At 40.7% G+C, this 16,065-nt stretch overlaps 3 protein-coding genes across 3 annotated transcripts; 2 read left to right on the top strand and 1 right to left on the bottom strand.

Moving 5' to 3' along the window:
* Window positions 1-4: 4 nt before the first annotated feature.
* Window positions 5-2,794, bottom strand: LOC6506929 (intraflagellar transport protein 80 homolog). Its single transcript, XM_001965242.3, has 6 exons — window positions 2,560-2,794; window positions 2,036-2,492; window positions 1,752-1,979; window positions 1,313-1,692; window positions 724-1,251; window positions 5-622 (listed from the first exon to the last, which is right to left on the bottom strand). Exons 1-6 carry the CDS (start codon window positions 2,694-2,696, stop codon window positions 22-24), a joined length of 2,331 nt encoding a protein of 776 aa, XP_001965278.1. The 5' UTR covers window positions 2,697-2,794; the 3' UTR covers window positions 5-21.
* A 2,438-nt stretch (window positions 2,795-5,232) lies between these two features.
* LOC6503632 lies at window positions 5,233-14,397 on the top strand. Its single transcript, XM_014904907.3, has 4 exons — window positions 5,233-5,307; window positions 5,458-5,560; window positions 10,157-10,342; window positions 13,789-14,397. Exons 2-4 carry the CDS (start codon window positions 5,491-5,493, stop codon window positions 14,004-14,006), a joined length of 474 nt encoding a protein of 157 aa, XP_014760393.2. The 5' UTR covers window positions 5,233-5,307; window positions 5,458-5,490; the 3' UTR covers window positions 14,007-14,397.
* Window positions 14,398-14,507: 110 nt separating this feature from the next.
* LOC6503643 lies at window positions 14,508-15,533 on the top strand. The gene has a single exon (XM_001965240.4). It carries the CDS (start codon window positions 14,587-14,589, stop codon window positions 15,367-15,369), a length of 783 nt encoding a protein of 260 aa, XP_001965276.1. The 5' UTR covers window positions 14,508-14,586; the 3' UTR covers window positions 15,370-15,533.
* Window positions 15,534-16,065: the final 532 nt, after the last annotated feature.

The raw sequence follows: 16,065 nt of genomic DNA, 5'->3' as shown, positions 1-16,065 counted from the left end.
AATGTGAAGAAAACTTTTAGTTTATTCGCTTGGTGTGTTATCGGTTTCTTCCTTTACCACATGTGGCAAGTAAAGTGGATCCCATTCCTCACGCTGCAAGGCCTTGATATACTTCCACCGCTCCTGAAGGACTTTCTGGAATAGATCCGGCGCCTCGGACTGGTGCTTCTGGGCGATTTCCAGTGCCCTCCGCCAATTGTGCATCCTTAGGGCCAAGCCCACCGCCTGCTCGTACTTCCGACCATGCAGAAGGATCGTTTCCGCCTCCAACATCCTCCCCAACATCAGAGAATTCTCCGCCATCTGCTCGGCACTCGAGGGCGTCAGTGTCTTCAGGTGCTGCAGGTAGCTGACCTTGTCGATCTGCAGGGCGGCGGCGTAGGCCTCCTCGCTGATCTGAAGCTGGTGCTTCCGGGTGGCCACCGCCGCCAGGGTGGCCCACAAGTTGGCGTGTTGGGCCAGGCGGCAGATCTTCAGCGCCTGTGGCCACTGGCCCTCGAGCAGGGCGCGATGGAGGAGTTCGCAGTAGAGGTTCACGGTCACGGGGAGCCGGGCACCGGCACTGCAGAAGGTGACCACCGAGTCCTCGAAACTCTCAATGGTTATGTGTTTGCCAAATTCACTGAAATTAGAAAATTTCTATTAAAAGAATTCAAATAGGATGGGACTATATGATATCCGGCATCCTTCAAAGACATTATAAGGATAATTTTGTTAACTTACGCCGTGTCCAATGAAACTGTTGTCAAAGCAATTATAGTGGGATCGGAGGCACCTTCACCCGGGCAATACCAAATACTGTAGCAGGAGTCATGCACCCCCACCAGGATATTCGTCTCACTGGCCCACATCATGGCCGTTAGCTGGGTGCCGATCTTGTAGATCTCGTCCGAACGTTCTCCGTTCAGATTCCTCGACTCGCTGACAAACAACTCCCGATTGGTGTCTATAAAGGACACGAACTGATCATCTGGCGTTCCTGCCCTACAGGCTGCAATCTCGGCCAGCTGCTGTTTGGCCTTCAGAGAGTGCGGTTCATACTGCCGCGAGGCACCTGGAATCAAGTCAAAGAGGTAGACCATCGTGGGGTCGGAGTTATCGCGAATAGCGAGGACATCCAAGCCCAAGGAAATGGAGCGCCAGGTGAGCAGAGGAATCTGGGCCTGGGAACCAGGATAGCGGGGATTCAGGTGCAGTCGGCCGGTGTAGGTGTAAACCCAAATGGATGTGGCATCCAGAATCATAAAGTATCTGAGAGATCAAGATATGTTTTAAGTACACAGTCCAATCTGATTATGGAAAGTAAACTCACTTTTTGCCAACTTGGATGACCCTGGTATCATTTCTCCCATCTATTATAATCGGTGTATTGATGTACTTTTCATTGTAGATGTGCACCTGGTGGGTGGTGGCCACCACCAGGTGTCCATAACCCAAGGAAAAGTTAATCACTCGCTGGGGAAAGTCCAGGACATCGCGAGTGCCAGTGGAAATGTCCCTGAGGGTTATGGACTTCCGACTATTGCTGATGGCTTTCAGGTTACTTGAGACGGCTTCCTGCTCGATGGCATAGGCCACAATTAGTTGGCCCGTGGAGGTGCCACATGCCACTTGAGTGCCATCCGCTGACCAGGAGAGGCTGAAAAGTGAACCTACAACCGGAGACGAAAACCTAGAGCTGCTGTAGGTCCACTAATGCAAAAAATATAAAGTGATTATGGTACTTGAGGGTTTTTAAATCCAAGACTTACCCCTGTAGAGTGACATAGCTTGAGAAGATTAAAAGTTCCCACTAAAAGATAATCCTTTTCAGGATTAAAAGCCACACTGGTAATGGCATGTTCCTCGGCTGCACTCGTGAAGAGATTGGCACCCTGGGCGTCCCAGATTTTGAAGCGAAAGTCCTCGCCGCCAGAAGCTATTATATTGGATTGAGTTGACCAACTCAGACACAGAACCAAGCCATCATGGGCACGCCACTTAGGATAAGATAATGAAATCAATATTAGAATTAGGAATATAATCCATGACTCACCCTAATCAGTTTACTATTGGCAGCCAATGGCTTTATCGAAATATGTCCGCCCTGACAAAAAACAATCGATGTGGAATTGGGCGCCCAGCGGGCACAGTGAATGGCCTCTTCGTTCTGCACCACGGTGGACCGGAGCATTCCAGATCTTGACCAGATCTTAATGACTCCATCCTCGCCCGCGGTGAGCAGACCAGCGCCATCGGGACTCCAGCGACCCGAACTAATGGCAGCCCCGTGGGCAGAGATGCTTCTTTCCACCCGAGCACTTTTGTTGAGAATAACAAACCGACCATCGTTGCTGCAAACGAGGAGGGTGTCACTGCCCTTGCCACCGCCACTGCCCCGGCCGCCCAATAGAAGCCAGTGCAGGTCTGTGGGCACAAAGTCATCCGGAAGTTTGGCCACCTCCACGGAATCCCGACTCACATCACTCCACTTGAAGATCTGATGGTCATCACTGGGGTTAAAGAAAAGGGATTTAATTATTTATACCCTTTAGTGTATTAAAATGAAGACCAACCTACCTCACGAAGTATATCTCCTCATTACTGCTCCAATCCACGCAGATCAATGGATAGTTTGTGTTTTTCTGGCCACTTTCTTCGGTTGCCCCGTTGGTTTTTAAGAAATTCTTTTTACAGAAACGCGTTCTCAACTTCATTTTAGAAGCATTTGCGGCAACTAAGAATGAAAACACAGTTTTTGTTTTGGTTAACAATCGGTTGTTATGGAGATTAATAAAAATAAGTCTCTTTGAGTTGAGGGTTGAAGTTTTTGGGTTCTTGTATTGACTGAACGGTTGGAGCATGCGCTAGAAGAAATTTCCCTTACGAGATTCGTGAAAAAGTCCCAACTGGTGATCGGTGGCAGAAAGGAATTTTAGTTTCTGTGTTTAAGTTTAAATAAAGTTAAGAAACACAAGAATATAATAATAGAAGTTACTTATATTAAAATTTTATAATTTTTTTAAATTTTAAAATATTTGTACTATTTAATTTTGTAATATTTAAGTAGTTATATTTTATAATTTTTTACATCATAATTTTATAATCTTCATGTTAATACCGCCTCTCGTGACATTTTAGTTTTCTGTTTCGCTTGCTTAATTACTTCCTTTATATTGTAAAGTCTTTTGGATGTATTTTTTAATATCTTAATTGCCAGTAATTAAGATTTTTGGAGCCACGCAATTACTGAGCTCCATTTCCGTCGTTGTAAGTAAATTGTTGCAGATAAAAAGTACTCCCAGTTGTAAAATTTTTCGTTGTTTTTGGAAGTTGCTAGGCCAACCCACCTATAATTAAGGTTTATTATTTAGTTAAGCAAACGAATCTGTTTTCAGCAGCAATTTGCCATAATCATTGTCAGTGACTGAGACGCATATGAGAATTGTTTAAATAAATACGATTTCACAGACGAAAACGTGACAAGATCAGATTCGGAATAAGAAAATAAAATCTACCTCAACTTTAATTGATTACTTTCGGATATCTTGAATTACTAATCCTTCCTAATGACTTTCAGCATAATTAGCAACATAAACGCTAATCGATTCCTTGGACTTGGGCTTCAATTATTTTCTAATTTGTTTGTGGCCATTAAAGGAATTTCATCAATAAATCGGTAGAAATCGGACTAATACACACCCCTAAGAAAACGACCATCACACGTCATTGCCCTAAAATTGTTACCAATTTTCTTGGCCCTTGGCTCTTGGCTTTGCATATCAACCGAAATCCATCTATTACTATAGGGTTCTTGTACTCTTGTATTATCATCCCCCACATCATGGGGTCTTGTTTGGTTTCCACTCGGAGGCGTGGATTATTGGACTTTCTTGACAGAAGTGACATATTTCATGTTCAATGAACTTGCCAACTCATTTTTCATGCTCTAGTACATTGTCTTACTAGATTTTCCATTAAGGTTTCCTTTCCTTTATTTGAGTTTGAATGGGTCCTGTATGGAGGGTGTTCAAGGACTTAACTATTTGATTTATAAGAAGTAGGTTTTCTGGCTTGAGGTAGATAATTTCAAAGGAAAGTGATTGGCTGATTGTTTGTCTGGGCATTGAACTGGCCTGTCTGGATTTGGAAATGTAATTGGGTTCTATAATTATATAAAATTTATTATATTTTTCTATAAATGTCAGAACTATTATAATTCGAGAGCTCTCAGATTTATTTTCCTCCAGAAAACTCTTAAAAAAAACTGTTTAGAAACTACTTCCTTCCACAAAAGTTCATAAAAATATCAAGTTTTTATGACTGAACCAAAAATGCCAATAAAAATTCAATAAATTCGAGTGCAATCACTCAAGCGGAGTCGCAACCAAAACAAATAATAAACCACACTCGGCGTCAGCAATTGAAAATGCATCAACTATTTGCAACATTTTGTGGCAAGAGCTACTCCTCTCACTCTCTTTCTTTATCTCTCTTCTGGTGGTGTCACCAAAGTGCCAACAGTGCATTTCCTTATCAAAAACTTGCACTTGATTAGACGGCGACACTGATGGCCAAATCGAAGTCAGCATTCAATTGGAGCTGTCTGGGGAGAATGAGTGGCCATTAGGCGGCAAATGGTGTGGCAAAACGCATTGACCGAATGAGACAGTGGGGCAAGGATGGGCTTTTTTGATTAATTTTAAATTAAACTGTATGAAAAAATATATAACAAGTTAGTTAAAAATCTATCTTATATTATATATATTTTTATTTTTTTTTTTTAATAAAAAGTTTTTCTTTGGCTAAAAATATTCAAAATTCAGAATTCAATGGTTTAAGTTATACGAATTCCGGAATTTCTTAATCTTAAATCTTTAGAAATAAAGTTGAATCTGAAAATAAATGAATATAAGAACATGACACCACTGTCTTAACATTGAAACTGCAAGTGTTTGTGGCAGCCATATCTTGGGGCACTGAAACTCGTAAACCGACCCAGACCAATGCAGTTCCACTTCGTTCAACTCTTAGCCACTCAACCCAATCCGCTGTCGAACTGCCCAATAACTACATACAGTCGTCCCCTCATTTGAAAACCCCACTCACAGTAATGGAAAATATTCTTCTCGTTGAACGAAAACCCCCCTTTCAATCGCGCTCTCGCACGTTCAATCGTCGGTTTTCAACGATCGGCACTCGTGTAGTTTTTGGGGTTGAGTTCGTTTTGTTATTTGTTCAATTTCAACTGTCGCCTTTTCAGCTTCAGCTTTCGGTCTGGGTTTCATTTCGCTGTCAGATTGTCAACGGGTCGCATGCGTGTTACGGGTAAACGGAAAAAATACCAAAGCATATCATTTTTTGGGGTCTCTTAAAAAATAAAGAAAAGCTACGTGAAGGCAAAAATTCCAGAGCCCCACATTTAAGTGCAGTGTGTGCTAGTGTTGTGAAAATAATTATTCATTTATTCACCTGCAGTTCCCAGCTAAACAAAAAATAAAGGAAAAAGACATGGCGTCCTATGGTTCAACAGGCTGCCTTCTACTTGGCTTATTCTCGCTTTTGCTGGTTTTTAATTCAGGTGCGTTTCTCGTCTCTCCACCTCGAAGTTCCCATGAAAGTGCAGCTAATTAGGCGGAGTAAGCGCTGGGGAGTTTGTAAAGTGCGTGGGCGTGATTTCCCATTTAAATGTGCAACAAAATGCCAACCAGGAGTTCACTGAACCACAGGAAAAAGGGTTCGCAGATGTAGCAAAATAAAGGGGGAAGTCTGCTTTAAGAGGGGAGATTAAAGCTTCTGAAGGATATTGAGGGATTGGGGAAAAAAGTAAAGCAAGAGTGTATTCTGTGCATTTCTTATATCATTTAATATAAAGCCAAGCATACCTTGCAATATCTTAAAAATAAACAAAACCCATAAGACAAATCGTAAACAAATTCTAGCCAGAGATCTCCTATAGCTTATTTTTCCATGATTTATTAATATTTGTGCACTTGTACGATATTTTCTTTAGCTCATTTGTGTTTATTTTTACCTCAAACGCCTGACGTTCGAATACAATGAGCACAAAAATATGTTTTCAACCTTAAAATTTCTCGAAAACGGAAAAATAATCAATATTATTAATAGAAAACAGAAATGTTTGGGGAGGTCTTTGAGAAAATAATATACAATTACTTTAATGTGATGCATAGTAATTTCTTCATTAAAAGTATAAAATGTCTAATGTCCAAGAAGAAGCGTGCCACATATCTGGTCATGTAATCAACTAAAAGTCTATTTGTGTTTATTATGCTGCGTGGGCGTGGCGAATGACAACTATGAGTGGCATAATCCGAACTAAACACTCGGCCAAACCCCTGAAAACTAAGCCCATTCCCACTTGCATGATGCAAGTGATGGTTGGTAATAAAAAGGAATATTTTGAGCGGCATGTCAGCTTGTGAATATGTGATTATTTTTCCACTTAAAAACAACTCATCCGATTGTCAGCCTTAACCTTCAACATTATCTCTAAAGTCAGATCGTCGTCTTTAGCGGAGGTCTTGTTTAATTAATAGTCCGACGTTTCCTCGAACAAGCCTAATTAACTGCATACGGCTGATTAATAATTCAATGCAGTTTAATTAGACCTTAAAAGGCACTCATCTAGAATATGGAAAACAAAATGGCACACCCACTATAGAAGAATTGTGGAAATTATTAATAATTTGCTTGAATTTGTAATGCAATTTGCAAATAAATTCCACAACACAAATTGATTCAATAAATGACTTTTAGTACCAACTTTTCAATTTATTCGATTTAGAAAATCGGAGAAATGATGCAATTTTTTCTTCTAAAAACTTTTTCCTAAAGAAAATTCTGAAAAATTATAGTAAGAAATAGCCCACATGTAAGCCATAAAACTATTCTTGTGGCTCATTACATTTTGGTCACATTTTATTTAAGAGCTCATTCTAAAGCAAAAAAGAATTTTAAATCTTTTAATGGCGTGGCATTTTTTTTTTGGAAAAAAGACATATTAAAAAAGCTATATTTAGAATCTAAATTTTAGATAAATCCAAATCTTGATCATGAATCTTGGGTCATATCTTGGGTAATATACATCAGATAGCTAAGCGGCACGTCTTCAATGAGTTGTATTTCAATTCTTAACTATTTTACATCAAAATCTGGGAGCAAATTATTTCTTTCCTTTTTTGTTGAATTTTCTGGTGTGCCTTCAAAAATTTTGAAATATTTATGGGAGGCCAATATAACCCACTTTGAAGGATATATCTTTTACAAAAGTTATCCGATCATTGAGAGCAATACCTTAAAAAATGTAGATCGATTCTCCATTAATCTGCATCAAAATCTGGATAGATATTATTTTTACATATTTTTGTCAAGTTTTCTGGGGGGTCCCCTTCGAAACTCAAGGTCAAAAAATTAAACCTCTTAGAAAGACTGTATCTCGGCCAATATTCATCCGATTGTTAAGAGCAATACCTCTATGATTCTGTTTATAATTGCTCTGGTATAACCTTTCGCTACACTCCCATAGCCCTTCCCTCGAAATTCCTAGCATTCCATTGCAACTAATTACGAATATTGAAGGCATTTGTAGGCAAGTTGGGTGCAATTTTGATAAACGCTTGACGAGTTTTGCATTTGGCATTTTTGCAGTTGAACGAACCCTGATTGCATGTCAGTCAAAAGCAATGGAAACTTTCTACTGTGGCTTGAACCGAATAGCTGTTGCTTTTTAGGGTCACAAAGTTGCCACTTTTCTACTTTTCTACAAAAAAAAAGTTCCACATACTCGTAACTTGGAAAGTTTAATGGGAACCGATATGGGGTGACATTTTGTGGGTGGAAGTTTAAGACTGAGGAGGAGATAATCAACACATTTTCTTGGGGTTCGTGGATTTGCGCTTGTCTAGGGACAGATTCCAAATGTTGCAAGTCCAACTTGCTACTTGTAGCAAGTTTGCTGCCTAATGGAAAAATTGCATGTGTGGGAAAAGTTTTTTTTTCTTCCGGGGCCTACCCTATTGTTGGCGACTCTGACTTTCAGTTATGCGGAAAATGCTGTAATTTCATAACCCATGGGGTTACAGTTGCAACCAGGGGGCAATAAACTTTCTGCAATTTTTTTCAGCCCTGACAGGTTGTGATGGAAATCTATAAAAATAGGATTTGTTTGTGAAGGGTTGGATAGTTGAGGTATAACCTATTTTTTTTGGGGTTAAGGTGGGTGGTTATTAGGAGAAAGCTTTGGATATTCAAGGCATTCAACTTAAGATTTCTAAACCACATTTTTACAATTTATAAAAAAATAATGAACCACAAATCCCACAAAGCAAAACGTAGCTTTAAAGTATTTTCAAAAGTATTAATTTAATATAATTTAATGATGTGGTCTATTATTATGCAATTGGTGGCTTGACATAAGCGATTCTAGTCACAGCCAGTCAGGCACGAAAATCTGGCATGGTTGGAAATTAAAGTTGGACTTTGGGGGCAGCTTTTTACCCGGCTAGATCTCTGCTCGCTCCCTGCTACCCGCTTAGTAGATTTTTTTCCAGCGATGATTAAAGCCGAAATTCCATTTGCCAAAAGTATCGGCGAAAACATCTCGTCCAACAAATACTTACGCACTTAGCGGCTCGGCATTTGGGGACCCAAAAAATCCGATTTGGTTTTTCGGACTCGAACTCGGACTCGGAATCGGAATCGGACTCGTATGTTTTTGACCATGTTTGGGAGGCAGTTGTGGCTGCCACAACATTTGGCATAATGCAACCACCATCGCTGTCAATGGTGGTGATGGTGGTGGTGCGGCAGTGGTGGTGGACTGACAGGCCACAATATCAATTTTCAGTTTCTACGGAATTACAGTCATTACCATTAGTAAACTGCCACCGACTGTGAACGGACGCGCAAATAAACAATTCTGCAAACGATCTGACAATTCAACTGTCAATTAATTTCAATATATTGTAAATGATTATAATTTCCATCTCAGTATCGTTGTCGAGTTGCCGAGTTGCCGAGCAGTTTTTGGCGGCAATTTTTCGGTTCTCAATTGCGAATTGGCAATGCGAAATGCGAATGCGAATCGAACGCAAATTGCAATGTTTATGCTGGTTGTTTATGACCAAATGCGGTCGCTGGCCAAAAAAACTCGTTTCGGCCAATGCGTTGGCACACTTCTCCAGCGTATTTTTTTTTTTTTTTTTTCCAGTCAACCACCCAGTCCCCCACTCCAAGACCTCCAAGCCAAGACCTCCTCCTTCCGACTCCGACTTATCTAGGCTTTCATTTAAACGCACCTTCAAAGTGTTGGCTAAGTGCATTTAACCCGAACGTTAGAGCTTGACGTTTAAATTGGCCGGCGAAACGGGTTTTATGGCCAACATCACAACGGCCGTTATCATCATCATTCAGAAACTATTCTCAAAAATATAGAGAAATAAAATATAGGTTCTAAAAGTTAATGTTCTATTTAGGTTTCAACTTTCACCTTTATTAGTTTTACATTTTTGAGAACTATATCCCCACTTGTTTAGGTCTTGATAGATTAAAGCCCTAAATAAATAGTATTTCTTTTCTCTCTGTGCACTAATAATCGTTAGTTTCAGTTTAATCAAATAATTATTTACACACTCCTCGGCACTGGATAATCGCACGCATAAACCAGCCAGTGCCGAACTTTTTGACACTTTTATAAGGCACTTGCCCCATAGCCTGCCACATAAATTACTCAGCCGAAAAGGCTCCCGACTCAAATTAGTGGCAGCAATGCAGTATTTCAAAGATATGCCCCAACGGCATCGCAGCTGGAAATGATTTCTTAGCGGCTTTTTTTTTTTTCTTCAGATCCATTTGATGTGTTCCGATTCATTAGCGAATCGTTTTTCGAGAGCATAAGAGTTTGTTAGTTACTTTATTATGATTGGTTATGGGTTGGTTATTTCAATGATTTTGAGCACTATTAATGGGGAAATGAATCAAGAAGATAAAAGAGATACAAGTATGAAAATATTTCAAAGGAAGTTCTCCAAGTTTACATTCTAAATACTTAAAATACAGCCCTTAGAAAGGCCTGATTACCTTACCCGGAATTTATCCTTAATTTATTATAATGTTTTTTAAAAGTCTTATAATTAAATTCATTAAATATTTTTAGCTTCCGCTGTCCTGCGCTGCTGGCGCTGCTCCACCGACGTTTCCAATGGCGAGTTCTGCAATGATCCCTTCGAGCCGAGCACCATCTCGGAACAGCAACGCTACTGGAGCTACGTGAACTGCACATACTCCGTGGGTGTGAAGTCGGTAAATGCCCGTCCTGTCTGCAAGAAACTGGTGCAAGAAGGTGAGATACTCGAACTAGAAAATATATTCCCAAGAAACGCCTATTGAAAATTTTAGGGAGACATGAATAATAGTGCACCCGTTGCATTTGCATTGTTGCCACAGCGGCGTGTGCGGTCTTAAAGTGCACTTGAAGAAAATAGGTGTAGGTTAGAATTTGTAGCATTATTTGTAGATTATTTTGAAGCCGTAAAAAGTATGAAGCCTTCTTAAAGAAATCTCTTAAATTATAAAAATTCCATGAAAAATAAATAGCAGTGCAGCTCATCGGGGGCGGGAATGGGAGTGGTGGGGCAAGACCGCTAGATCGACAAGACTCACACCCGGCTGTGGCTGAGAGTCAAACAAGATTGAAATTTATTGCCCTGACAAAGTCCAAACAAGTGCAGGCGACACAATACCAGCAACCAGCACTAAGCTGACAATTGCCAATGGAAGCAGACCAGAGCAGCTGCTCTGAGGAGGGGCGTGGCAAGTGGTCGGGCGTGGGGCAAGATCAATGCAGTAACAACAAGTGGCGACATTTTGGCCCGCAGAGCAATTGCAACTGCATGTGCCGCTAATTTACGGCAAATTTATGGTGAGAGAGAGTCAGAGTCACGGTATAGAGACACGGGGCGTATGAGTGATATTTTTGGCGGTAGGTATCAGTGATCTTAAGTCTGATTTTTACTGGTTTATTGCTGGTTTTTATTGTTGTACGATATTTGCATATACAAGCACAACAAAATGAAATTAAAATGTGACTTTGTTTGGCCAATTTGCCAAGCGATCCGTGTCTTGGCATTTTGATCTAAATTCACTTTCCAGTGACTGTCGTTTGGTCACGACAACTGCATAAATTTGTCGGCCGGCAGACGAGTCAGGCTTTGTTTATTTGTTTAGATGTGGGTCATGAATTCAAATCAACAAAAAATACAAAAAAATTATGTAATTGCAAGTGTCAAAGTAGCAATTTTCAGGCCTCGTAAAAATAAATTATAGTGTAAGTTTTGTTAAAAATAATATAATAATTATAAGATGCAAGTTTTCTACATAAAGTGTCTAGTTTATTGAACACAATAGTCTCTATAAACAGCATTTTGATCTATAAATTAAAAATGTATTAATTACACTTAAAAAATCATCTAAAAGCAAACAACTGCAGGGATTTTATATTATTTTTTTTCTCTGGCGGCAGTATTTAAGACATATTTTTGATGGCCAATTAATGAACACCATTAAATTTTTGCAATCAAGCGTCTACAAATTGGTTTGGCGAATATTTGCAAGATTTACACTCGACTTGTCCGGCTAGTGGCAGTGGCCAGTGGATAGTGGTCAGTGGCCAGTTGCCATTTGGCAATTAAAATTTCAATTGCAGACTCTCAAATGAATCGGAGGCTCTATCTATATCTCTGGCTGGGTTTTTAAGTCCCCGAGCTACATGAGCAGCGCTTGTAATGCGCAAAATACATAATATACGAGTCGAGTTTGAAAAAATAAACACAAAATACATATAAATTAATTAAGTTGTTGCACAGCGTGAAGCGCTCAATTACCGGCCATAAGAAGCTGCGGCAATCATAGACCGGGGAAGGGGGGGAGGCAGCAGAATGTGTCTGAGAAAAATACAACTAGGCGATGCAACTATGTATTTGTTGTTGTCTGTTATTATTGCCACTGCAACCTCTCAATTTATATGCCGTTAAATTAATTGCTTATGAAGCTGAGAGGCTGGCTAGCTGACTGGCAAAGTTTTTGGCAAAAATGTCAAATTAAAAATGTATTCCATAATTTTACCAACGGCTTAAAGCCAAAATATGAAGCCAAGCAATTAGCTGCCGCTTGTCGATTTTACTTGGCCAAATATTTTGCAACCTGTTGCCCGGAAAGTGGATTGCCGGCCCAGTGACCATTTTTGGCCGGCAATAAGCCTATTTCATGCACACACTTTTCTCTGGGGGGACCGCTGCCAGTCCAAAAGGGAGAGTTATAAAGTCACTTGGCTATAAAAGTTTCGGTTAACAAGTCACTGAACAGCAACATGATTTATTATAATTGGCAAGGATTCATAATTGCTGTGATTTTTGGAAAGTAATAGCTCTTTATTATGGGGTTTTGTTGGATATTTTTAATACATATTTCACATAAAAAAGAGGAAGCTATTATAGATTTATTTTTATATTAAAATAAACATTCATTTATTTATTAAAAAATATCAGAGTATTAAAAGAATCGACCTAAACTGTCACCATTTATTTCAAATTTTATTTTCCATGTTCGCCTATAAATATGTTTTTTGGTTTTAGTTTTTTTGTCTTGGTAGAAAAAACACACATAACGAGCCATAAATAATTAAATTAATTAAAATTTAAATTTATTGCTCGGTGTGTGCGGTATGAAACATCAAAGCGATGTTGCTGGCTGTCTCTGTGGAATTTGTTGCGTTGTCGCGTTGCAGTGGCAAGAGCGGAGCACGCGGCGTATGCGCAATGCATTCTAAGCCATGTTTGATGCGACGGCCGTGATAAGGCGACAATTGTCAACAATTTTATTAGCCCGAACGTGGTGCGTGTGAGCTTGGCTTAGCTTTTCTGTCTGGGTCTGTCCCACTGTCTGTCCACTGTCTGTCCGAGCCAATCACAAATATGGCCAGTACTGACCATTTCGAGCGGCTTTTAAAGTTTTGATTTTGATTTTACTCCATTCCATTGGATTTTTTTTTTATTTTTTAGTAGTTTTGTCGTTGACTTGTTTTGTTCTATTTGTTGCAAGACTCATACACGCAATTTGTAGGCTTTTTTATTATTATTTCTGGCTTTTTTTCCATGAGATTTGCTCTTTCTGGTTTTCATTTTCTGTTTGATTGCAAATTGTCTCTAGTTTCTCGCCGAGTCTCATGTTCGTTTTGGCCAAATCGTGTGCGTTTCGCAGACCAACTTGCAGGCCTCATTTTGTTGCCACTTTTTGCTGAACCCAAATGTATATAATTTGTTGAAGCCTTGAACCCGTTCCAGGTTTCTGAGAAGTCAGATCTCAAGTTACTTTCTTTAAAGGGGAGTTCTTTCTGCCTCAAAAGTGGCTGTATTAAGATGGCTTATAGATACTGTGAACTATTTTAATTTTAGAGAATCTTTTTAAACTTTAAAACTTTTATTTTTACTGCAAAAATCGCATAAAAAACATAGTATTTTCTGTAGAATTCCTAGACCAATCCATCAACTGGATTTTTCCGTTTTTTCTCTTAAATGAAAACCATGACCACATGTCTATTTTTGCTTTTTGACTCGCGGCTATTCGAAATGTCATTTCTGAGATTTTTTCATGACCCATAGAAACGAGAACAAGTCAGGGTAAAGAGTAAGCCCACGCCGGCACGTACACATAAATTAAATTTAATGCTCACTCGGCAGACGTTAATTAAACTGGCTAAATGAAAATATTTAAACTCTTTTGCACTTTCAGTTTATGGCAAGCGGGTGGTGTCGCGCTCCTGCTTCTACGAGGACGTGGACGATCCATCCGACAAGTGCGCCATGGACCAGACCTCGTCCTACATTAAGACAGTCTACTGCCGCACTTGCACCACCGACGGCTGCAACGGCGGCACTGGCTCTGCTCCTCTGGCGGCACTTATCCTGATACCCCTGCTCCTCGCGGGTTTCCGGCAGATATGCAAATGAACTAAGGCGGAGCACCCGGCATCCGGATACAGACTTAAAGACGGGGAATTGTCGGGGCCCAGACCCGAACTTAACTGAATTTCTTCAACGAGTTTTTAGTCACTTTTGCCCTTCACCCGATTCCGCACAAAAATCACACAAAAAACGTCTCACATTCGTTTGTCATCCAGGATCCCAGCATCATGTAAATGTTACTCGGCCACCCTCAATCGAAGCAATCACTCGTAGTCACCACAACAACACACCACAAGGATCATTCAATCACTCAATCACACTTAACTTTGTTGTAATTTGTACGTCTTTGTAATATCTTTAATATTGTATTTGTAATTGAAACGCCTCAGCTCCTCTTGGGATGCTGTTCTTTACGTAAATAAATAAATCGTAAATATTTAAGTGACTTATTATTTATTTGGAAGTAGTTATGATGGAAAGGTGTAGTGAGAGGTATGCTATTTTCAAATCATAAATTACAATCCTTACTTATCTCGATGGCTTTGATGTTCCTGCCATTTAGTCTGTCGTTTACTGTTGTCGTTCCCCCATATACTGAAAACCCCACTCCAGTGCTGCAAAGGCCATGTCCACCTCCAGAGGTAACCGGGAGGAGCCGCTGCCCTTGTGGAGTCGCCTACTGGACCACAATGCTGATGGGCGGCACCGCAAGAAAGGCAGTGGCCAGTCGGATCATTATGAGGTGGAGATCGCCAACCGACTGTGGTCGCTGTGGGGCACACCCCGAGCGGTGGAGCCCAGGGAGCCACGGAGCTCCCAACTGAGTGCCGGGTCAGCCACGGTGCCGGGCCCCATGTTGGCCTGCTGCGTGGTAGCCTGTTGTGCCGGCAGCTTTTTGGATCTGGACTCCTGGGACGCGAAGCTGTTGGACAGCATCATGGAATGCGGGCAGGAGTACTACGATGCCAGCCTTGGGCTCCGCCAGCGCAGGGACCCAAACGGCGATGTGGCGCTGGAAAATCTGCACACGTCCTGCTCCCTGCAGAGCCAGCAATTTTGGGTGGACACTGAGAAACTGGTCTGCGGCAAGCTGTACAGCAGGAGCAAGAGCCTCGGCGGGGCACTAAGTTTATTCTTTGGCCAGCAGTTCCAGACGGGTATTCTGCAGGTGAAAGACCAGGCCCTGGCCTTCGGCTTTATACCGGAATACTCTGCGGGCGGGGCGTTCTTCATGTTCCACTGCCAGGCCAGTGGCAAACCGCTCTTCAAGGACTCCGAGAGGGCTCCGTATGTCCTGCGGATGCGACAGATGCAGCAGCTTCTGTACTGCATCCTTATAACACTGGACGAGCGCCAGCACAACGTGCCCTTCCGGATCTATAAGGTCGCCTGTGTACCCAAGACCTAGTTCTCGATTCTTAATGGGGGATCACAAAATTTTCCAAATAGTTTTCGGTCTGTTCAACTACTATGGAAGAATTCTAAAAAAAAAAGAAAAAACCTCCCGCATTTCTATACGTAATATTTAATTCAGGATACTTCTGTTTTTAAAATACAAGTCATATGCTCTAATACTAATATTTCAATATTCACCCGGAGAATCCCCATTTTAATGTAAATTTTTGTAATTCTATAGTTAGGTATATAGTCACTGGCTTTATAGTCCCTGCCCCCAATGTAACTCACATTAAAAACACATTTTGTCAGACAAATCAAAAGTAATTGTCTCACATCAGTGCGCTTGACATTGCCGTTGACTGCGATGCATTTGATTTGAGGAACAAACTGCTGTTTCTTTGGCTCAGCCTTCTATTATACAACGTATTATAATGTACTATATATGTACATTCTTATAAATCGGTTCAGTCACCGCCACACAAAGCGGAAATGAGTTCAGACCGACATTCAATTTGTGAGATTTCTTAATTGGCAACCACGCAATTTTCTGAATCCCTCTGTGGTCTTCGGGCCTGGGTGACTTTTGAACTCTTTCAATTAAACGTAGGACTTCCAAGGGATTCCCGATCAAAACTTAAAAAAAAAAGACAAATAGCTGTTGAAGTTAGCTGGAAGGCTGGTAGGCTGGCAGCGTGATAATTCCATT

Source organism: Drosophila ananassae, chromosome 3R (assembly GCF_017639315.1).
Source record: "Drosophila ananassae strain 14024-0371.13 chromosome 3R, ASM1763931v2, whole genome shotgun sequence".
In the NCBI taxonomy this organism is placed as follows: Eukaryota; Metazoa; Arthropoda; class Insecta; order Diptera; family Drosophilidae; genus Drosophila; species Drosophila ananassae.
The sequence above is the reverse complement of the archived record's forward strand: the minus strand, read 5'-3'. Positions and strand labels throughout refer to the sequence as shown.